Source organism: Leptonotus elevatus, chromosome 4, assembly GCF_054856555.1.
Source record: "Leptonotus elevatus isolate MCC_2025b chromosome 4, RoL_Lele_1.0, whole genome shotgun sequence".
Lineage (NCBI taxonomy): Eukaryota > Metazoa > Chordata > Actinopteri > Syngnathiformes > Syngnathidae > Leptonotus > Leptonotus elevatus.
Genome location: NC_141242.1, coordinates 967,390 through 991,902, shown reverse-complemented (window position 1 = coordinate 991,902; position 24,513 = coordinate 967,390). Strand labels below are relative to the sequence as shown.

The 24,513-nt window shown below is 45.0% G+C and overlaps 1 protein-coding gene across 2 annotated transcripts in view; it reads right to left on the bottom strand.

Annotated features, from left to right (window-relative positions):
• Positions 1–24,513, bottom strand: part of cadps2 (Ca++-dependent secretion activator 2) — an 86,317-nt gene that overhangs the window by 27,928 nt on the left and 33,876 nt on the right. For both annotated transcript variants that reach the window (XM_086073251.1, XM_086073252.1), the window contains exons 12-18: positions 22,137–22,273; positions 12,718–12,905; positions 7,850–7,951; positions 7,405–7,468; positions 5,949–6,072; positions 5,764–5,864; positions 1,484–1,640 (exon numbers count right to left, since the gene is read on the bottom strand). In XM_086073251.1, the coding sequence (XP_085929377.1) occupies positions 1,484–1,640; positions 5,764–5,864; positions 5,949–6,072; positions 7,405–7,468; positions 7,850–7,951; positions 12,718–12,905; positions 22,137–22,273 (873 nt within the window). The remainder of the gene's footprint in view (positions 1–1,483; positions 1,641–5,763; positions 5,865–5,948; positions 6,073–7,404; positions 7,469–7,849; positions 7,952–12,717; positions 12,906–22,136; positions 22,274–24,513) is intronic.

Genomic DNA, 24,513 nt, shown 5'->3' with positions numbered 1-24,513 from the left:
TCTTTGACATTTATATTGAAACAATTATTGAATTAGAATTAGGAAAACATTTTCATCTCATCCGTTTCATTCATAAATAAATCATTGAAGCGGTTACAGACTCTGCAAAATGGATGCTTGTGGAGTTTTTTTTATCGTGTCCTTAAGAAGACTTGATGAATCGATATTGAACTCTTGTGAATCGAATCGAATCGGAAAAAAAAATCGAAATAGAATCAAACTGAAATCGGTGAATCCAAAACAAATCGATTGAGGACATTTGAATCGATACGCAGCCCTAATAAACGGGTTCCGTGGATAAAAAGGGTTTTGGATTCACTTTGGCGGCACCAAACGAAGACAAAACCAAAAGGCAAAGAAGAAGATCTGCTTTTTTTAAAGTGGGAAACGACTTTGACATCAACAAGGACGAATTGCAGGAAAGACAAAAAACAATTAAGAAAGAAAGAAGCACAATAAAATAAATCTAAAGAAAGCAAACATAATAAAACAAGGCACAAAAGCCCCAAGTAGAAAACGTCAAAAAAAATGATTCCAGTTAAAAACGTGAAAATGGATCAAGTGCAATTCAAATTGGAAAAGCAGGTGGACGCAAACGTCCCCGTTTGGCAACTCGGACTTGCTAAAGTGCCGGCGGCCTTTTTTCTCCTTCCACTTTCTCCTCCATTCAGCCTCGCTCGCTCGGCCCCTCCCCCTCCCTTGCTCGGCCCCGCCCCCGCCAAGCAAGTGAGCATTTGCAAAGTGTGCAAAAAGCACGACGCGGCGGCGGAGTCGTTTGAAGCGAGCCTTTGAAAAAAGGCATCTTCTCAAGGTCGGACACGCTACGGCGCCGCCCGCGGAAGGCCGCCCAAGTGGCGTCCTTCTTCTCGCCTCTCCTCGCCTTCCTTCCACGTAATTAGCGGCCACAATGGCACGCGCAAAAATCAACGCCTTGGCGCCGGCGCCAAGTGCGGCGAGATCTTTTGTTTTCCCCGAGCGCCCTTGGGACGAAAAAGGCGGCTTCTGGCGCGCACAAAAGCGCCAGAAGCCGACAATGGCCGTCACGTTCTCCTCGTTGGGACCTTGAGCCGGGAGAAAAAACCCGGAACAAAAACAAAACAAAAAAACTTTGAGTTTGCCGATCGACTCGTTTGCAGCCCCCCCCCCCCCCCCCCGCAATGCTCATGACCTCCCCCAAGGAGTTGCTCCTGTGTTCACTTTGAAAGGGAAGAAAAGTAAAAAAAAGAAAAGAATCCCAAAACCTAAGACGGTAAAATGAAAAAGGTACAAAATATGCTTAAAAACATCAAGCCCTCAAAGGGTCGTTTGAAGGAAGAACATTCTATGAACAGCATCGGTAGGAAATCCAAGCGACAAGCTCAAGTTCTCCCCGAGGACAGAAAGTGAAAAAAGTAACATTAAAGTATTGACAACAAAACGTGAAATGAGCTCGGCGGCGAAGCGAGCGCGAGGTTTCCAAAGCGCGAAGGACGATCGTACTCACCGTTGGCGGCGAGGAAGCCGTTGAGGAGCTGAAAGAGCGGGAAGCTGCTCCACGAGTCGACGGGCTGCGCCTGCAGGGACGAGTCCATGTCCACGCGGTACCGGGACAGGAAGCTCTCGGCGTGCTCGCGCATCAGCTCGGGCCACGGCGAAAACGCCTGACGGGACAAAACGCCGCCTGGTCAAGCGCCGGCACACTTTTTGCGCCGTCAGGTTCAGCAACATTTCTTTGGTGGGGGCCAAATTCTGTGAAAAATGGCTGCCTCAAACCAAAATGGCTGACTTCCTGTTCAACTTAGGACATGTGTCCTTCAGACTTTTTGGTGGGTCCTGTTATGATCGACGTGCGCACTCAATTTTGTGTCAATCAGTGATTAAAAAAAAAAAAACACCCACACACACACACACACACAAAAAAAAAATATATATATATATATAAATAAAAAATAAAATAAAAAAAAGAGCAATGATGATGACATTTCCGAATGAACAATACTGAGCTCTAAAAAAAAGAAAAAAAGAAAAAAAAAACTTTCCAGGGTTCATGACGGAGTGCAAAATGGCTGCCTCAAACCAAAATGGCTGACTTCCTGTTCGACTTAGGACATGTGTCCTTGAGACTTTTTGGTGGGTCCTGTTATGATCGACGTGCGCACTCAATTTTGTGTCAATCAGTGATTAAAAAAAAAAAAAACTTTCCAGGGTTCATGACAGAGTGCAAAATTGCTGCCTCAAACCAAAATGGCCGACTTGGGTCGCATGGCTCCACGAGACTTTTTTGTGTATCCTGTGATGATAGACAGGCCCGCCCACCCGATTTTGTGTCGACGAGTAAACGTTGTTGCGGGGGCTCATTTTGGAAATGTAGCCATGACTACATTTTGACTACAAAATGGCGGCCGCACACCAAAACGACCGACTTGATGTTCAATTCAGGGCATTTGGTCCTTGAGAAGTTTTGGTGCGTCCTGTTAAGGTTGACATCAGCACCCAAATTTCACGTTGAGACGGCATCTCCCCCCCCCCCCCAAAAAAAACTTTTCAGGGGACATGACTGAATACAAAATGGCTGCTTCCACCCAAAATGGCCGACTTCTTGTTCCAATTCAGTCATTTTGGTGATGTCCACCAAATTTCCTGTTGGTGGGGACAGATATTTTTTTTTTGAGTGAGCAAATGACAAACGCTAATCAAGGCTAGAAATAAAGCGCAAATGTTTATTACGAACTGCTGTCATCTTTTAAGTGTTTTATTTTCTTTCTTAAAAAAAAAAAAAAAGATAAGTGCTATGCCAACACTTGCCTCCGCCGCCCGTCTGGCGAGCATCGGTTGGCTCCGAAGTGCATCGGCGCCGCGCGGCGGGGTTCAAAGGTCGGCCCGCCCGCTTTTGACGTCGAAAGGACTCGCGCGAGAAAAAGTGCAACCGGCCTTGAAAGGCGGCGAGCGTTGCGGGGCCGGAATGAAAAGCGGCGGCGGCTCTTTGCGCCGTGGCCTTGCGGGAATTCCCGTCAGGCCTTGCGAGGTCTCGCTCAGAGCGAGCGAGCGAGCGAGCGAGAGAGAGAGAGAGAGAAAAAAAAAGCCGCATTAATGGTCGCACTTTAGAGCTCCTTGAAAGCTGAAGAACGCCGACGCTCGGCAGACGCGCGGCTCGGCTCGGCTCGCGCTCGGTCGGGACAAAGACACGAACGGGAAGTGGCGAGGATGAGGACCACTCGAAGGACCGCGGCCAGGAAGTCAGTACCACAAACACACGCACACACAACAGCCCAGGGGTTGAATTATTAGGCTTTAAAAAATGCTGGAAACGGGAAATAATACAAGATTTTTTGTAGATTTCAAATTTCAATCCAAATAAATAAAAACTCGGGTGCCAGGCAATTAGCATTTTTCATCGTAATTAATCGCATGACTTTAAGAGTTAACTCGCGATTAATCTCAAATCTGTTCTCAATGTACAATACATTTGATTTTATAGAACATTTTTCATACGCTCGTTAACATAGAAAGTGGAAAACCAGAAATGTGATGCAGTCATTTCACAATAATTCACAAAATGGAGTTCAAATTAAAAAGCTGTACTGTAAAAAACGAGGGTGATGATGACGTTGTATGCCACGGGATGGCATCATTGCATTTGTAAGGCATTGGTGACAGCGCAGTGCTTTTTTTTTTTCTCTCCTTTTCATATTAAGAGCAATCGAATCTTGAACATGAAGTAACTTGTGAAATTCGGCAAATGTTTTCAATTGTAGGACACAACTTGAGTCCAGTCGCCACAAATATATTACGCATTATTATTGTGGGAATGCTGGAAGCAAAAATGGAATTTTGCGAATTCAGCAGCGTAAACAGCAAGCATTCAAATATTAGCATTTATTTTTTATTTTTATTTATTTTTTTATTTTTTTTATTTTTTTATTTAATTTTTTTTTTTTAATAAAAAAATAATAAAAATAATAAAAAAAAAACAAATATTAGCATTTAGCATTCCCACACAATTTCTCCACAAACCGCACTTTTATTTACGACGTGGACGTGTCAGCTGCGTTGCGAATGGAATTTTTTCTTTCCAGGTCATTAAAAAAAGAAATACAAATAGTGGCGACTTCAAACAAACTCAAAATAAACGTTTTTTTTTCCCTCTCGATACCAAACAAAGTCATATCGAAAAGAAAATCACAAAACGTGTGAAACGCACCCAAAAAAGAATCAAAATCCACAACAACAAACTTACCTCTCGTCCCTTCCAGCAGCAGCAACAGACACAAATACAAAATAAAAACACAAAATCAACAGTGAGCACACTTTGTGTGGATAATCGGAGATGAATCATAATAAATATTCGGATTGGACAACGATGACTTTCCGTCGACGCCGTCAATCATGTCACAATGTTTAATAATCGCATATTTGTACTCGGCTAATAATTGGGAATTTGCTTTTTGTCCATTTTCATATCAGATGATTTAATCAGCCAGAATTAAAAATGGATCCCGAGAAGACAAAAAGTAAAAAGCACCTCAGAAACAACAACAAAACACGTTGCAATGTAAAGTAGAAGAAGGCAACAAACTCGAAAGTCCTTCAAAAGTACAAAAAGGAAAGAAGACTTGAACAAAAAAATGTCTGCCGATGACAACAACAACACAAGCGTGCGCGTGTGTGCGCGTGTGTGTGCGTGTGTGCGCGCAGCGACGATCGTTTGACCCGGGCGGCGAGTTGTTAACTTTTCAGGTGACATCGGTGGCCGGTTGCCATGGCGACGGCGCGCCCAGAATAGCCGCTGACGCCGAATCCACATCTGCCATTGATGCCTGTTACACACGCACGTGCGCGCGCGTGGGTGCGTGCGCGCACGTGCGTGGGCGTCGTTTGTACACAAACGCAAACACGCGAGCAAAAAAGTGGTTGACGACTTTCATGAAATGATCAAAAGCTGAATTGGCCACTTTGGGCTCCTATTAAAAAAAAATACAATATTGTACCTTACGTAACGAAATGGAATTGTGCTCATGACATCATGATGACATCATCGCGGCTCTTTCCACAAAAAACGGACAAAAACAAAGCAAACACTCGTTTTGCAACTACTGTAAGCTAAGCTGCAGTAATTGTCGTCGGTTTTCCACAGAGGATAAAGAATATATGACGTGGCGTGTCGCTGCGGCGTTCGTCCACGTGTCGCTTCACGCAATTCGACATTGAGCCCTTCAAAGGCGTTTTCCATGACGTGTTAGCATTAAGCTAACAGGAGCGTTGCTTCACGCAATTCGACTTTGAGCCCTTCAAAGGCGTTTTCCATGGCGTGTTAGCATTAAGCTAACAGGAGCGTTCTTACAGCAGAGTGAAAGTGGAAGCGAAAAGTCAATCAGTACAAATTGTCCGAGGGAAGGCTCACATCTTGAAAGCATTGCTGAATGGGGTCACTCGTATCTCAAGGTGCTCTTGTAGACAATATCATATAGTTGAAATATTTTCAATCAATTTGGAATATTTGAGGGTTTCTTCTTGGCGTTTGTCTCTTGGTTGCGTTATTGCGTAAACAACAGCAACAGCAACTTGCATATAAAAAAACGTGCATTGCGTGCGTCAATCATAAATAATGAGCTCGCATCGGCAAAGCTCTAAAAATAAAACTCATTTCACGGTTAACGAGGCGACAAATCAAGACGCTGAAAGTACAAAATCAATACACAAAAAATAAGAAGCAGCAAACGAGAACGAATATGAAAGAAATACGACATTGCGAGTAAAGAAGAAGAGAAAGAACGGAAACGAAACCTCTGCGTGATGCTCGTCGTTCTGCTGCAGGACTTCGACGACCAGCTCGGCCAACCTGACGGCGTCGTCCAATCGCTTGTCGGCGTCCGCTTGGGGCTCGGCTGCAAAAACGGCCGGCGGTCAGATCTGGCCGGCGGAAGCCCCGCCCACCCGGCGGAAGCCCCGCCCACCCGCCTCGTCCTCACCTTTCGTGTCGGCGTACTGGATGAGCCGGCCGTAGTTGATGCCCGCCGCCTTTTCCAGGCAGCCTCGCACCACCGCCTTCATCTGCTCGGCGCCAACCGGCGTGCTCATGTCCGTCATCAGAACCTGCCGGCAAACGGCGGCGAGACTTTGCCGGCGCTCGGACGCTTGGTCGGCGTTCGCCGGTCGTCTCGACGTCAGCAGCATAAACGCGCTCGTCGTTTTAGCGAGAGTCCAACGAACGAACTCGGGAGCCGTTTGAACGCTTGAACGGCCACAACGGATTTGAACCCTGACGTTTACGCACGCAGCCAAAAGGACGAGCTCACCTGAAGTCGCTTCTTCGGTTTCCAGTTCACGTTCAAAGACGAGTACGACGACAGCTGATGGAAATATTTTCTCGAGGGATGTTCGATGCCACTCGTTTTGAGACCGATACTCAAATCTTGTGCCGATACCATGAGTACTTATGATACATAACATTTCCCCAAAAATGATGACAGATCATTTTGAAAACGTGACATCACAACTCTCGCAGATTTCCTTCAAATGGAATGAAATGAACAATAATGGCAATTCCGTTTTTCCAATTTGCGCATAAAAGTCATTTTGCATAAATAATCCAGTGACCAAATTGCAAATATGTGCTCAAAGCGATGCAAAGAATTCAAAGGATTACAAAATGGCTTCAAGTCATTTCGTCCGAATGTTAAGAATTCCTCAAGCGCTTTAATAAGCGCGTGATGTTTAATTGGAGCTTGTTGTTGTGAAATCCACGATTCTCATTTGGAAGGTCGCGTGTTCGAGAGCTTTTATTAGCGTAAACTGCAGCGTTCCGATTTTAGCACTGAAGCGGCAACGTTGACCAGCAATTAAGCGCACGGCGACGTCACGCGAGAAGACGCGCGAGAAGACGCGCGAGAAGACTCGCGAGAAGACGCGCGAGAAGACGCGCGAGAAGACGCGCGAGAAGACGCGCGAGAAGAGTGCTTACGAAATCTCAGTAACGCAAACCAAAATGGCGCCGGCGGAAGTCACGAAATAAACAAGTGCGACCTCATAAAGAGACACACAGAAAACAAACGAGACGGAACTAAACTTGCACCCCCCCCCCATTTTTTCACCAAAAATGGGCACAAGAGCACGGCCGATACCTTTTTATTTATTTTTTTTCACGGCCGATACTTTTTTTTTTTTTTTTTCACGGCCGATACCTTTTTTTTTTTTTTTTTTTTTCACGGCCGATACCTTTTTTTTTTTCACGGCCGATACCTGATATCGATATCCGGCCTGATACCGATAACCTGATATCGGTACAGGATAATAACCACTTTCGAGTTTTACCATCAATAAGAAAAAGTGTGTTTTTTTTCGACATTCCGTGTTTTCTCTGGCGTCAGCAGACATTAAGGAAGAAACACGAAATGGAAGAAAAGGCGACGTGTGCTTGAACGTTACCCTCTCCTGCAGGGAGAGCGTGGCCTTCAGGGCACCATCTGGCCGTCCGAAAGGGAAGCGGTACCTGCACGCACGCACACACGCACACACAAAAGCCAAATGTTGAAGAAGCAGCAGAAGACGAGCGCATCGTCAACAGATGGCGCCGCCTCCTTTTTGCGCTAATGACGCCCACAAAGAACAAGAAGAAGAAGCTTTTTCTCTTCCCTCCCCCCTTTTTTTTTCTCTTCACTCCCCCCTTTTTTTCTCACCTTCTTCATTGACAAGTGAACAAACAACTCAAGTGCAACCAGGATGACCTTGGAGGTTAAAGAAGCCCCCCCTGCCCCCCCCCCCCCCCCATGCTTGTTTCAGCACGTTTCAAAAAGGAAATAAATAAATAATTACGAGTTGTAAGCAGTCGTGACATTAGCAGCAGTTTTTGGTCGTTGTTGCTGCTGCTCACCTGAAGTGCGCGATGTGCTTCTCCAGCAGCAGCACGAGTCGACCCCTGACGGCCCGGAAGCGCTCCTCCTCCTCCAGCGTCACCGTCAGCATCCCGTCCGGCCTTTCGCGCCAACAACATCCGCCCGTCAAATCCCTCAAAACTTTCAAGCAAATTTCAATTTCCAAAAAGAAAATGGCGAACGCCTCAAATACGCAAACAAACGAGAATCAAAGCGTTTAGCACCAAAATGTTCAAGCCAACTTTATACAGTCGAGCGGATCGCGGCATTTTTGCCCACATTTTTCCTCTCTCACAAAAGTTAAAGTTGAAATTCATTTAATTTCACAATATTGTCTTGAAAACACGGAAGCAACCGAAAGAAAGATTCGAGTCTCTTCTTTCATTGGCAAAAAAGTACATTACGATCCGTTTCCGTTTTGCAGCAAATAAGCATTAGAAATGGGGGGGGGGGGGGGGGGGATTATTTGGGCAACATGGCCCTGGTCGATCTCTTATACTCTTGCTGCCATTTCTTTAAGCCACCTCTTCAGGTCAGAGACCGCATCAAAGCCTTCTGTATGCTCGAGCATAAAATGGATAAATACGGCTTTAAATTAGAACGCATTTATATGTTTTTGGGAGCAAATGAGTTGCTGGCAATTTTTAATGAGCCTCAATTATTTACAGATTTTTAACATTATAACACAACACAATGTAAAATAATTTAACAATGTAACATAGCAACGTAGCAATGAAAAGTAACGTGATGCAGCAATGTGACGCTAACGTAGCGTAGCGTTAGCGTAACGTTACGTTAACGTAACGTAGCGTTAGCGTAACGTTAACCGCCCAAAATTCATGACAAAGCGGGACTAGATCACCATTCAGTGTTTTCCAGAAACTAACAGGGGTTGGTTAATCCCCCCCCCCCCCCCCCAAAAAATAATATTGAAAAAAATCATTGTGAAAAACGTGAAATGCGGGTTAGCAGAAATGAGCATGGACGTTACGGGAATCGTAAACTTCCGGGAGCAGCAGCACAAAGAAACGTCGCCGTGTTTCTTTCTTCTTTTTTTGTGTGCGCGTTCCAGTTGAATTTGAACGTGAAGCGTTCATTTGATCTTCCATTCAAGTTTGTCGTCTCTCAAAAGACGGAAAGGAAGAAAAAGACAAGAAAGGAAGGAAGGGGGGATGCGAGGGAAGAGAAGCGGCGGCGGCGCCGGCGTTGCGCAACCTTGACCCGGTTGACGCGTGAAAGTGAAGAATGAACCTCTGCTGAGAAGCAATCAGCTGCCGCGTTAGCGCGTTAGCATCAACACTCGCCAATCGAGAGGAAGACGACGACGCTCCGTGTTTGTTTTTCAAAAGATCGGAATTGTAAATAACGGCCGCGAGTCGTATTTGGAGCGTGAAGCTCAAGACGGACGCGAGGCCAGCGTTCGTCACGTTTTTGGGCGGACATTAGCTTGACACGCCCGCGGTGACCTTTGACCCAGTGAATGTGAAAGGTTGACCTGTGAACTCTTGTGAACTCTGCAAGTGTGAACATTTGCACCCAAGTTGATGAAAGATAAAAAAAGCGTTTGTCTGCACGCAGCCACAAAATGGCCGCTGGAAACCGACGGCCGCGACGATGTGGAACGAACGGACGCAAACGTCAATCGCAATAAAAATCACGTTAATAAATGACGGGAAAAATGAGTTTTGGGATCCTTTTTTTCTTCCACTTCATTTCTAGCCAACAAGATTCCGGTTTTGCTTGCATTTCGATTGCAATGCACGATTTAATCAATATTTCGACAGACTTCCTGTTATTGATTCATGAATAACTCATCAATTATCAAAATAATCACTTAATGATGCGAACGAACTGACGTGAACGCCCGGCAGAGGGTCAAGGTCGCTTTGCTGTTGTGTAAAAACGTTCACCTTTAACCTTGAACTTTCACCTCAACGTTTGGATTGCTTACACGAATTCCCAGAAAACACGTTGACCGCGTGTCATTGAGTCGCAATTGCAAATATAGAATTCTCCGATTTCTGTCGTCCTCCGTGAAAGCGGACCGATTATTTTGCGGACTTCTAAAAAAAAATTGCACACAAAAAAAAAGCTTTTACTTTGGAACTCAAAGAATGATCCACATTTTCCCAACAGATGTTAGGGAATGTTACCGTCCATTTAAAATAACGTCCTGTGTTCAAATCAAAATGTCTCTGGAAAACCAGCATGAAAATTATTTAAAAAAATTTCCTGGTTGACATTTTTGGGCGAGTGATTAGCAAATTTCGCGCCACCTCCAAATAAATAAATCAAGTGTATCCAAATCCAAGGACCACGTTGGCTGGCATCCAATCAGCACAAAGTGCTGGATGCTTCGGCAGTGAGCGCCACATGTGCGCTCACGTTGGCGCTCTCACGGATGGCCGGGGGGGGGGGGGGCGGGGGGGGGGGGGGGTGGGGGGGGTCATGTATGGGGGTGTTGCTTTTAAGTGGGCTGCGACAGCTTGCTGCGCTTCAGACACATTGTTGCTGCTAAATCAAGCAAGCGAGCTGCCAAGGCTGAAGCGTGGGGATTGTGGGGGGGGGGGGGGGGGCGGGGGGGTTAATAACGAAGGAGGGGTGGCGAATTGGGGGCTTGTTCTTCTTGTTTGTGTGTTTATACTCAATGCAGCTCAAGTGTAAGCGATAAGCAGCAAATCTGCCTAAGGGACGACAAACAGGCCCCCCCCCCACCCAAAAAAAAAACCCAACAACTCCTGAGTCTGACCCCCACTTTGCTTCAACGCCTCATCTTATCTTAAGTGCAACTGATGCGGAAAAACAAGGCAGGTAACGACGGTGGACGCACACAAGCCATTAATGAGAGACGCACAAAAAACAGGACTTGACAATATTCTCCTTTTTAACAACATAAAAAAGCCCAATTTATAATTGCTTCACTCTCAAGCTTGGTCCACACATAAAGAGAATCAGATGTCAAGAAAAGCCAGGCGCACCGCCAGGCCTATAAAGCACTGGGGGAAACCCGGTGCTCATTCATCGCTATAAGTCTTTTTTTTTCTTTTTTTTTTGCCAATACTGGAATCAGAATTGGCCTCAAAAAATATCAACTAAAAACGTAGCATCCCACCCCGAGTCGCTAGTTGATCAACAGTTGCGTTGCCGCGGCGACACGTCTCAAGCAAACAAGAACGAACGCTACCGAGCCAGATGGGAAACGCGGCGCGAGTACGCCGAGTTTGTCGCTGTCAATCAAATGTCCAGCGTGTTGACCGCGCATGTCCTGTCTGTCCAAGCACCGCCCCCCCTCCCCCTCCCCCCTCCCCTCACACTCATGCGCCCCCCAGGGGGAAAGTCCACTTGTACAATTAAGTGTCTGTTGTTTTGTCTTTTTCCCAGCGACACCCACCGGGCCCCGGCGGGGACCCTCAATGAGCGCCAATTACTCAAATTACAGCTCCAGCTGACAAAAAGCCAGCTCGGCTAAACACGCCGGCCGATTAGCCGGAGGAGCTAATCATTAGCGGCTAATTGACTCTATGAGCCAACAAAGAGAAAATGCACAGATATGTTGGCACATTGCGATTGGCAGGGAGGCGGGGAGGGGGGGGGGGGGGGGGGGAGGGGGGTCACGCTGGGAGCAAACCAACAAGTGGCTCACATGCATAAATAGGTGACGGGGGGGGGGGGACTCCTCTCACGACTCCGGCATTTGGCAAATAGGAATAATGTTGGCAATTGACCTAAAACAGGAAAAGCTTGTGATCAATTCATGAAAAAAATGGGATGCATGTCAACTTGCGATTAGTCACGAGCCAATCATTTTTGAATCAATCGATCCATTATTCGATCGATTAAACGGATTCATTTGAATTTCGCATTAAAGTGTATTACAAAAACATTTTTTCCCCAATTAATGTCATTGGTGGTTATTTCATACTTCCTATTTGATTTTTTTTTTAAATTTAGCATGAAACTGTTATACAAATAATAAAGTATAAAAAAGATACTGGAAAAAAAGTGACCAGATTTCAACAGGAAGTGACCCGAAGTGAGCTGATTTCAACAGGAAGTGACCAGGAAGTGGTTTTAAATCAACAGGAAGTGACCAGATTTCAACAGGAAGTGACCCGAAGTGAGCTGATTTCAACAGGAAGTGACCAGGAAGTGGTTTTAAATCAACAGGAAGTGACCAGATTTCAACAGGAAGTGACCCGAAGTGAGCTGATTTCAACAGGAAGTGACCAGGAAGTGGTTTTAAATCAACAGGAAGTGACCAGATTTCAACAGGAAGTGACCCGAAGTGAGCTGATTTCAACAGGAAGTGACCAGGAAGTGGTTTTAAATCAACAGGAAGTGACCAGATTTCAACAGGAAGTCAACTACTACTACAAGTACCACATGCTAAATAGTTGTAGTTTTATGTAAGAGTTATTTTTAGAAATATTTTTTCCAAAGCAAAAACAGACAGAAGATAATCAGCCTTCTTTCATGAAAGACTACAAAAATGACGGTGTGAGGATTTGGACCATTTGAAATAAAAAAAAATGGCTCCAAACGATGACTCGATGATTAATTTGATCATTTATTACTTGCTCGCTTAATGTTGACATCTTTTGCTTGTGACGTCAACTGCGTATTGCGCTCTCGACAATGTGACGTTCGCAAACGGAGCCACGATCGGCGTTGCAGGTTTCCGGAGCACGCGGAAAAAGATGTTTTGAAAGAGAATGAGGCGGCGAGCAAGTGAATGCGAGCCAAATTGTGTTTCTGCTGAAGACGGACAAATTATTCAAGTACGTCTTTCAAGGCCGACGGAAAATTGCGACCGATCTCCCAAATCCCGAAAAGCCCAGAAAGCGGAACGTTAGCGTTTGCGCCGTACCTGTTGCCGTGCACGTGCGACGCGCAGAAGGCGTAGCTGTAGTGAAGCAGCGTGGGGTCCACCAGCGCGTTGTCCTCCGACAAGTCCATCAGCTCCTTCAAGTAGCTCAAGTGGCGCTGGCAGCCGCGGACGCCGTAGCGGGCGCAGTACTCGTCCAGAACAAACACCTGGCCCGGACTGAACCAACCCTGCAGGACGGCAACCGCAAGTTGACTTTGGCCAAGACGGCACTTGGAGACGCGCCATTCGTTTCGGACCCGTGCCAAAATGGACGCGTCGACGGAAAAGACGTCGGGTCGCGCGAGGAGCCGTTGCCGCGGGAGACGTCATTCGCCGCGGCACGCTCGAAACGCACGTGGTGACGCCGCTCGGCGTCCGCAGACTAAAGAATTTCAACGGCGGTTTGGGAACGGCAAAAAAGCACACGGACGAGCTACGAAAACACCAAATCCAAAAGCGCGCCCATTCGGAACCAAAAATTGGAGCGCTCCAAATTCATTGACAATTCATCAGTCAGCAAATTCTTCAGCAACTATTTTGATCCTTTCATTTGGACCCGTTAAGTTTAAAATTGGCAAAATCATCTGATTTCGGACTCTCGACAGTAAACAAAACCGATGACCTTTTCGGTTTAATAAAAAGAAAAAAAATGAAAAATCCATTTGCAAACATCAGCTTTGACTTTTCCATTTTCTGGCAAATCAATATCGCCACCAACGATCCGTTAAATGTTTGAGAAAATTGTTATTCGCAGTCAAAGCATGACGATCTCGTGACGCGTAATTCAAGATGAAGGCCAGCCCTCGACATGAATCGGTAGCACAGAAGTCACTCTTGGTTTGTTTCAAAAACATGGTTAGATATTTTGTCATTGCGCTTTTTAAAAAAATGTATTTATTCGATGAAGTGTGGTAGAAATATTCCAATCCAATCATGTGATCACGTGACGATCAGCTGAGGCCCAAAAAATTGGATTTTGAAATAATCCCGAGTTACGCAATATTGCCAAAGCAAACGAATCGCTTCAATTTATAAAGCTTTATTTGAATCAGTCACAAAAGACAATCGAGTTAACTTCTTTTGCCAAAATGTGGGATCTGTTAAGCACTCTGAAAGCTGTGGGACGCCGCCCCCAATAACCCCCCCCCCCCCCCCCCCCCCCCCCCCGCCATTGGATGCGCCTTCTGACGTCACCTCAACGCTGCGCTGAAATTTCACTTTTGTCAGCGTTTTTGGGTGAAAGCAACTCAAATGCTAGCGTAAGTAACGGCTCGCTAGCAAGACGCTAGCAAGACGCTAGCAAGACGCTAGCAAGACGCTAGCCGACGCTTCTTTTGGTCAGGTTGGGTTTGTCATGCGGATGACGCGCGAACACCGACGAGAGCAACGACGACGCGACGCCAAAGCCGGAGTTTCGAGTTTTTGACAGCGCGAGATGTGGACAGATGGCGTCGACCAATAAGAAGACACGAGAGCATTCTTGTCTTTTGTTGCGGAGAAAAAGACTCGCGTTGAGGTTGACCCGCCGCTGAATGCAACGCCACCCGAGGCCCCGACACCAATCCCAGCCACTTGTCAACAGATGTCCTGCGCCGCCGCCGCCGCCGCCGCCGCCTTCGTCATCTCCTTTCCTGTCGCCGTCGGTTTGTGGAGCACAAAAGCCCGTCGACAAAAGGTTCAAGAGAAAGGAAGGAGGAGAAAGACGCCTCTAATTGCGGCCAGGTAGACGTGAAAGAAGAGCAGATGTCACTTGAAGGAGGGAAAGGAAGGAAGGAAGGAAGGAGCACCTCCTCCTCCTCTTCATCATCATCATCATCATCCCAACGGACGCTTGTCCTGGTTCTTTTTATACGTCCGTAGTTTCTTGCCACGCAAAATCTCACCCAAAATGTTCTGGCATTTTTCCCGTGCGGTTGTCGGACACGATGGATTTCAAAACCCGAGTTCCGTTTGTTGCCAGAAGCAGAATTTGCTGGAAAAGCAAAATCTTGCGGCTTTGTTGCCGTACGCGACATTGGGCGCGGTCGCGCGCTTAACGCCAAAAGCTGGGCACGTCATCGTCACTTCCCGCCGATGACGGCGCCGGAACGAGCGCCGACTGAAGCGGGTTTACGTCCCGTCGATCGGGGCGAGCGCGCGCGCTTCTTCTCATTTGGTGAATTTTTGCTTCGCTGTAATCGCCCGGTCGAAAGGTGAGCAGCAGCATCAGGCGGGAATTGACGATGAACGGCTTGCGTGCCATGAGAGCGCCATCTGGTGGACACGTGGCGCAGGGACATCATTCAACACTGAACTGCATTTACCGTTTCATCAAAAGTAAGAATGCGTATTTACATCATTGGCAGAAAATTGGGATTTATTCCCATAATCGGTCGGCCATACACTTGATTCAATCGTTTTTTCCCAGAATTCGCATATTAGCGCGAGACCGATTTTTAGTAGTCAAGGACACTGACAACCGATATTTGGAGCCGATATTCGAAAGGGAAATTTTGGTATCAAAATGTGTCTCCAAATGTCCAGCTTTAATTTTTTTTTGGGGGGGGGGGGGGCAATTTTAAAGCCTACGTTTATTGAGCAACTTTTAAGATTCATAAAATATTGGAGTTAAAAAACACAATTTTCAAGATCTGCCACGGGCATGTTTTCAAAAGTGACATCAAAACTTCAACAACAATATTCCCAAATATCAAAATAACTGAAGTTGACATTTCGACGGATCCAAGTTCATTTCATTTCAAACAAAAAGAAAATGTAAGAATAAAACAAAAAAAGGAAATTCAAAAGAGTTCCCTCAAGTTAACACTTTTTCTTTTTAAATGGATGATTCTTCAAAATGGCCGTTGCCGATATTGGTTAAAAAATGCTGAATATCGGCCCGCCGGTTGCTCGCCATTGCAATTAGCGCCGGATGACCGTAAATGATACAACGCCATTTTTCCTTATAAAAAAAAAAAAAAACACAAAGCAAAGAAAAAAAAGACATTTAATTGGAAGCTGCCGAAACGAGCGCCGATAATCGCTTTGCTCGTCTTCAGCGGAAAATCACACAAAAAGATCAACACTTTTGCGTTGCAGATTGTTGTTTTTCTCGCCTCGCGTCCATTGAAAAGGTGAAAGTCGTTTCCCCTGCGGTTGATTTTCTTCCCCGAGCGAGCGAGCGGCGCATTTGTCAGCGTGTAAACATTCAAGTACGGCAGGTGCTTGAATCGCGCCACGCGACGCCGGCGCGAGCGCGAGCGCAATTTCTTCCCTCGGCTCCGCTTGCCTGCCAAAAGGTCACAAAGTGCTTGACGGGCGCACAAAAGCGAGCGAGGTCAGCGCGCAAATAAGCAGCGGTAAATACAAAGAACGCAATAACACCTCAAGGACGTTGTGGGAGGGGACGGGAAAAAAACACATCACAACCTTCTTTTAAAAGACACTCAAACAAGCTTGAAGAAGACTTTTTTTTTTTTTTATTATTGACATTTAGCTCCGGTAATTCCCGCCCGGGTCACCAGAAGATACCATTTTCTTTTGTAGGAAACGTGAAAGAAAAACGTCTGCTTGATCGAGTTTGCAACAGCGGCGGCGTCTGCATTGCAAAATGAAATCTCCCCCCGAAATTCCAGCCATTCAGGATGATTACGATTGCTCTCACTCTCATCTTTTTTCAATTCGAAACATTTCATCTAATCGAATTTCAAATCACTTTTTTTTATGATCACTATTTTTGAGGGGAACTTTTACGTATCACAAGTAACTAGTGGTATCGGTATTTGATGACGACTCAAGGTTGAGTAGCCCGTTCGCACTGGTATCGGTTTGAAAAAAGAAAGAAAATAAAAAGAATAGTATCAAACATCCCGAGCAAAAACTTTTTCAATAAAGTACATTTATTATTATTATTATCAAAAAGATGATTCATCTGTGGGTGGAATTTTATTCTGCCAATTGTGCCAAATATCAGAATTGGCTTTGAACACCCAACAACAAAAGCCACTTCCCGTTTGGATCTTTCTTTTCTTTGATCCTTCCTCTGGTCTCCTGACAACTTCACGACTCTGGCAGGACTTTCAAGGATCGGGTTTAAGGTGAAGGGCCTCCGATTTAGAACAGGTTTGAGGTGAATTCAAGAGCACAAAAAAAAAGGAACGAAAAAGACAAACAATGAGCGGTCGCCGCAGGAATCTCGTTCTTTTTTGCTGGCCGTGTTTGAAAATATTTATCGCGTGACAATCTCAAAATCCACAGGGGTCCCACTTGGACTTGATTACACGCGCGCGTTTCTCTCCTCCACCCGAGCGGCGGCGGCGGCGGCGGCGGCGGCGGCGGCGGCGTAATGCTTAGCTGGCATGCGTGCGCACGTTTGTCGCTTTCTGCCCGCCGCTCGCCAATTAGGAGGAACGGCGCCGCCGGACGGACGGACGGGAAATGAGGCACAGCTGCTACTTGATTTTTGGGATCTTCAAACGCATTCCAGCAAACGACATCATAACAATTGTATCAAAAATGAATACAACAAAAAATGTTTTCGAACCACGGTACGGACTGGCGTGCTGGTGTGCGCCCTTTGAGGGGCGTGGTCTCATGGGGTTGGCGCGTTAGCGACCGGGCGTGGTCGACGGCAGCCCTTTTTTTCCTTTTTCTTTTTTTGTAATCAGCAAGAGATTTCTTGGCTCATCATAATTTTAGCTTTTAGCAAAATGTGCAAACTTTGGCACGAATGACTCGTTCCATTCTTGCTTCGTTATCTTGAAGTCATCGTGAATTACAAAGCGCGATTGCTTCATCATTCATTCCGCGCGAACGTGTGAATAATCGGGAAGCGTCCCGAAAAGCGCGACATAAATCTGATGCATGAGTATTATTTTTATTATTATTATCATCATTATTCATGATTACAATAAACCTTTACAATTGACTTGCTGTATATATTATGCAAATCTTTGTAAAAAATGGTATTGCACTCGTGACCGGTAACAGTAATGGCTGCCCTCTTGTGGCCATTTTGTGATCGATCAAGTTTGTTTTTTTTCAATTCAAAACTTTCAATCAAATCAATTTTCAAATCACTTTAGCAGTCATTTTTTGTGGGGAAATGTTATGTATCTCGTGGTATCGGTACTTGGTATTGGTATTTGACGACTACTACAAGAGTTGAGTAGCCTGCTCGTACCGGTATCAGTCGAAAAACAAAATTCATCAAACACGACATGACTTACAATCATTATTTTTATGAAATAATTGATGAACTCATTAGAATGAAATGCTGAACAATATATCAAAAGGAGATAGATTTTTCTTTAACTCATTCACTGCCATTGACGACCATAGACGTCAAAAATTCATGTGAACTATTTCTACGAGTTGAACAATTTTTCATTTCATTTTTTCTGAAAACCTATATTTTTTTATTGTACATTAACAGATAAGAAATTATCATGCGATTCATTATGATTAAACGGCCCTTATTTTTATTTATTTTTAATTAGGCCCGTCAGGCGATTCCATTTTTCAAATTGTAATTCATCACATGACTTCACTAGTTAACGATTAATCACAAATTTTATATCCGGTTTTTTTCTAGGTTTTCATACTCTTGTTGGCAAAAGTGGATTTTTTTTTAAACTAATAAAAATAGTTCAAATGAATTTATGACGTCTATAGCCATCAATGGCAGTGAATGAGTTAATAATTCCATTTTGCATATTTGAGATAAACATTTCAACTTTTGCATATTTTGGCACATGTTGGAATGAGCTGGCCAATCTGTGCCGTTTTTTGTTTTTTTTTAATCAAAGGGAAGCAAAGATTGCCACCCTCCACCCCCGGGTTCGAAAATGGCGTCATTCTTGGACCAGCCTGTAGTTGGCCACGATGATGTCACCGCGTGGGTCAACTTCCCGCCCGCCGCCTCCCGCTTTTTTTCCGCTTCTTTTTCCTCAGCGGCGAGGTCACTTTGCTTCCCGGGAAAGAGCGGCGCGCGAGGCGCGCGTGCGCTTGCCGGCTAATTGCGAGCGCCGCCATCTGCTAGTGGCGGAGGAACATCTTGTGGCGCCGCCGTCTCTCGCTGCGCCGCCGTATTCCGGGCTGGCGGCGAGCCGAGCCAAGCGGCCAGTCAAGAGAGGCGGGAAGGACGCAAAAAGGCCCGCATCGCACCCGCATCGCGTTCGCTGACAGCTGACGTCGAATGCGCGCGAGCAAACAAGCAACACTAATTTACATTATTATTATTATTATTATTATTATTATTTGTTTTTATGTATTTATATTATTGCTTAATTATATTGTTAATTATTATTATATTATTATTATTTGTTTTTATGTATTTATATTATTGCTTAATTATATTGTTATTATTATTATATTATTATTATTTGTTTTTATGTATTTATATTATTGCTTAATTATATTGTTATTATTATTATATTATTATTATTTGTTTTTATGTATTTACATTATTGCTTAATTCTATTGTTATTATTATTATATTATTATTATTAGTTTTTATGTATTTACATTATTGCTTAATTCTATTGTTATTATTATATGCAGCTCTTTAAAACAAACGTGCCAATTAAAAAGACAAGCGATTGATGTGTGGCTCCGCCCCCAACCCAAAACAAAAGACAATTACTATTGCGTCAATGAGCTTTTTAAGGCCATGTATGGGCAAATGCCAAATCATGCTTGTTGATTCATGGAAATATTAATATTAATAAATTAAATGAGCATTTTTGAACAAAGCCAAATAATTCTTCCAAAAACACGGATGAATATTCAACATAGAACAAGTGAAATATAATTGTTAAAAAAAAAAGCATAATCCCTCAATAATATCCAAATGGTGTTGTTGTAAATGTCTTTGTTATGACGACTGTTTTGGTCCATGCAGCGATTGCGTCGCGTCCCTGATGACGATGATGATGATGATGATGATGAAGATGAAGTCATGTTGCTGTAATTGTGTCTATTTGGAGCGACGACTCTTTTGTCATTTCGGCCTTTTCATCGTGAGACGCTGCCTTGCCGCACTTTCGTCTTCCGTCTTTTCTTCGGCGCAAACTCGTCTTCGCGTTTGCGCCGAAGAAAAGCGCGTCGCGCATCTTTTCCATTTTCTTCCGGTGGCGCCATTTGAACATTTGGTTTTGATTCAGAAATGATTCGTAGTCGTCTTAAAGTCATCGAATGCTTTTCCTGACGGCTCGTTTGATTTCTACAAAAATAGTTTTTTGGTCTCATTTCCTTTCTTTTTTATTTCTCATATTTTCTTTTCTTGTCACAATCAAGCTTTTGTCTGCAAGGATTTTGGATGGCTTCTGAATTGAAGACAAAAAAAAAAAAAATAAATCAATGAGTTGACAAAAAAGCCATTGAAAGGCTTCAATTTGGCGTCTTGGGAATTTTGTCAGCTGGAAATCATCTTCCGACAATGCAACATTTGTTTTCCTTTTTCAGCGCGAACAAAACATGAATCCACGTTTAGCGTTCGGAAAAGAAAATCCTTCTTGAAAAAAGCGGCAACTTGAAGGAAAAAAACAAAATTGTTGTTGTTGAAGTTGACGCGCGTCTTCAAGTGGACGCGATTCATCTTTTTATCAGTGAAATAAAAAAACGACACGTTACAAGTTCACCAGTAAAAAAAAAGAATGCAAGGAAAGAAGGAGAAGAAGTCGCAGGAATCGATCGCGAAATCATCTTTTCATCTTTTTTAACATTTGAGTTTTTCATGTCAAACATAAAAGAAACATTTGATCAGCTTGTGAACGTATTTTGAAGACGTAAACGCTCGCTCATCGTGACAAATTTGTGAGCAGAATGATTTTAGGGCTGGGGTTTAAAAATCGAATCATCGATATTGCATCGAGCGTGATATCGATACTATTTCAATATCTTTTTCCCATCAATTAAACAACAAAATATCTTCTTTTTTTTTTTATCTTACCGTTTTCTTCAAATTTACCGTTGACGGGAATTGAAAAGTCTTTTCTAATATTTTTGAAGGACCCGACTTCATGACAACTCATAATGGTTTGAATTTATATTTGATGTTTCATGTCAAGAAGAATTGATGTTCCAAAATGAATCAATATCGAACTGAACTCAATTGAGGACTTTTGAACCGATACCGAGCCCGAGTTTGTTTTTTGGTGTCGCTCGCGTGATTGGCAAGTGAAATGATGAGAGTGCGTGAAGGGGTGCGAGTCGGGGTGGGGGGGGGGGGGGGGTAAGGGGTCTTAGATGACGATTGTTTGCTTTCACAGCCGTGTTCCCGCCCAGCCGGCCCCGCCCCCTCCCCGCCGCTTGACCATGAGGCTCATGGTCCGACAAGGAAAGTATTGATTAGAACAAAGGCCCCCCCCCCCCCCGCTGAGCCGCAAGAAGGAGAAAAAGAAGGGGAAGACCTCCACAAAGCCCCCCCCCCCCTGCCCCCCCAGACCCCCCCATCGCTTGGCACGGTCTTGGATGGACGATTTGGCCCACGAGAGCTCGTTAAGTGCCGCAACAAATTGCTTCTTTCCTTTTTTCACATCCAACACACTTAAAAATGTCAACAAGATGACGTGCTGACTTTTTTTTTTTCTCATATAAGAGAAATATAAAAAGAATGGAAATGAATTTCTGGCTTCAATCATTGTTTCAAAGATGGAGATTTTGAGTTTTTGTTGTGTTTTTTTTCCGGGCGTCATGACAACGTGTGCCGCTTTTGTCGCCTTGAAAGTCGCGTTTGTGCCGCAAACGTCTTCGTGAGCAACACACGAAACACTTCAGCCAACAAAAGCGATGTCGTCGTTTGCTTTAAAGGATTTGGTTGAGGTTTTTATTTATTTAAAAAAAAGATGCCGTTATGAATAATGGCGAGATTTGATCCATTTCAAGTCGAGTCCACTCGTGTTTAAATCCCAACCGACGAAGCCTTCGTTCTCAGTGTGTTCGAAATATGCCCTTTTCGTCACGGGTGTCCCACAGGGTTCCATCCTTGGTCCAATTGTGTTTCGACCTCAACGGCGGCGCGAGGTCGCCGGGTCACGCGAGGCCAGCAACGGGTTGCGAGTACACGACGTGCAAACTGGCGAACGTTACTCCTTGGAAACGGTTGCCATTTGGACTCGAACAAAGACATTTAGGCTTTAATATCGAAGAAATAGGAAAAGAAAAAAACGAGTGGCTTTAACGGGAGCCCAAAATGACGGCACCAATTGTGACACCCCTAGTTTGTACTGTGACCATATTATTCGTTTGATGTTGCTTTCCTGTTCAATTGCGCTTTTTGTTGTTGATTTATATTAGGCATGTTTTTATGACGGGGGACGGCCAATGCAAAGGAGCTTAAAATTGGTGCATTCGAGTACATCGTCTTTGGCGCGTGCGTGCGTGCGTGCGTGCGTGCGTGCGTGCGTGCGTGCGTGCGTGCGTGCGTGCGTGCCGCGTACCAGGCATGAGAAGGAGTCGTTCATGCGGTGCTTGAGCGTTTGCTTCTGCAAGATGGCGAAGAGACGAGCGTGGTCGAAACGGGACGGCGGCGCCGACGCCAGCTGCTCCACGCCTTGGCGCTCGCACCCGTCCGCACCTGAAAGGACAAAACAAGATTCAGGATTTGCCGAGCGTCTCCAAAAGTCGTTCCCGTGCTCGCTGATGCGCCGCAACGAGGGGACGAGACGAGACGAGACGAGACGAGACGAGACGAGACGAGACGAGACGAGACGAGACGAGACGAGACGAGACGAGACGTCCTCCCGCACGTCACCGCGGCGACGCTTTCACACGGCGAGACTTTCGGCGTTTTGGGAATTTTGTGCGCAATTCCGAACAAGTGGCGTTTATGGGAAATGTTGTGAAAGAGGTCAAACTTCTAAATGGTGAATTTTGAGCTGAAAATGTTGCAAAAGTCATTTTCAAGTTGGAACGACTCGCAAAAGATGCATTTCTTAGTTTGGACTAAAAAGTTGCCATTTTGTCAATGTGGTGAATATTCGGGAAGAAGAAGAAAAGTTTCTCTTATTCAAAATATAAAAATATCAATCGACTCCATGTAAACGTCCTCGTTTTAGGAAAACGCGAAATCGATCATTTATCTTCTTTTTTCTTTTTCTTTTTAGGAAAGTGGAAAAACATTGTTTTCCGTAGCGTTTCTTCTTGTACGGAAAGTGACATCGTCATCGACGAGCGCAACAATTTCCTCGGGAGCCGCCAGAGGTTGAGCTGCGCTGGCTTTGTTTACGGCCTAGCGTGCGGCTAAAGCGACGCGTCCCGTCCGGTCCCGAACACGGTAGCGTTGCCACGGGTGGGAAAATACGGGAAATGTCAAGAAAACGTCCAAAAAAGAATTGCGAAAAAGAAAAATCAACAATCGTTCAAAGTCGCAATTCAAGCTCGATTGTCAAAACATCGAAAAGCGGCCGCGACATCGCAAACATTCCGTTTGTTCATCTGCGCTCATTTGCGATCGGTCGTCGTATTTTGAGGGGAGAACAAAAATGCGAGCTTTTGTACGTTTTTGATCAACTTGAGTCGCTCTCAAGTCGAAGCTGGCCGTGTTGCGTTCAGGAGCGCCAAAAGCACGCTTGGTGTCTTTTCACATTCCGAAGACGTTTTCCGACGTCCGTTCTCGTATACGAGGACCGGGAACGTGAGACGGAAAACATTTGGCGCCGGGCCCGCCGTTCGTCACCTCCTTTGGCGACCGATCGTCTGTCAACAAGGAGGAGACCCTGAATGCAACACTGTCACATGAAAACTTGGCTGTGGTCAACATTCGCACTTTTGCTGCAAGATGCGAGTGCGATTTCCATCCGCACACGAAAGAGGACCGGGTCCCAAACAAAAGGTGTCGTTCACATCGACGACAACAACAAATCGGAATCGATTTTCTGCCGCATGGAGATGACGATTAGGAAAGTAGCAAAACAAACCAAAAATAAATACATGAGTAAAGTCTCGGAAAATAGCAAAACACCGGAGGAAAGGCTGCTCGGGTTCACTTCCAGTCGCTTAATGGCCGCGCGCGTTCAGATGGGACGCCGGCAAACGCACGCGCACAAAAGACGTCAAGAGCGTCCCAGCCCTGCGGGACTCCTGCTTTCATTTCATCATTCATCAACACTGCCATTTTTTTGTTGGTCGTTCTCAAAGAAAAAGAAGAAGAAGAAGAAGCAGCGGCCCCCGCCAGACATTTGTGCCCCCCCCCCCCCCCCCCGCTTCACCCCCGCATGCACTCATACACACATTTGCCGGCTTTGTGGCTTTTGTCCCACGCGGGAGAAAAGACAGCAAAAGTGAAATTTCCACAATCAGCGACTCATCTGCTTTTTTCTTCTGCTGTGGCCGGAGGGGGGGGGGGGGGGGTCGAGGTCATCGGGGGGGGGGGGGGGGGGCTCCCGTCCAATTCCGATGTAGGTCACTTTGCTTTCTTAATGGCCTTCAACGCAACCTAATGAAGCAACTGCACATTTTTCTTAAAAAGCTCAACAAACTAAATATCGAAAATGAATGAAAAACGCTTCAAATCAAATTTTGCGATCGTAAGTTGATCGATTTAATAACAACTTCAAAGACATTTTTTCTTTGCATAAAAGAAGAAAGAACTTTTTTTCTTCTTAACAATTTGTCAATGCTGGATGTTAAAAGTGATACAAGATAAAATCGTCATTTAATCAACTTTATGAAAACAAATTCAAACTTTAATATTCAAAACCAAATGGAACCTCCCATTATATTATTATATTATATTTCTATATTTCTATATATAAATGGGGTGGGGGGGTCGTGGGGGGGGCCGGCTATTGATTGCTGCTGCTGATGCCTGTCAAC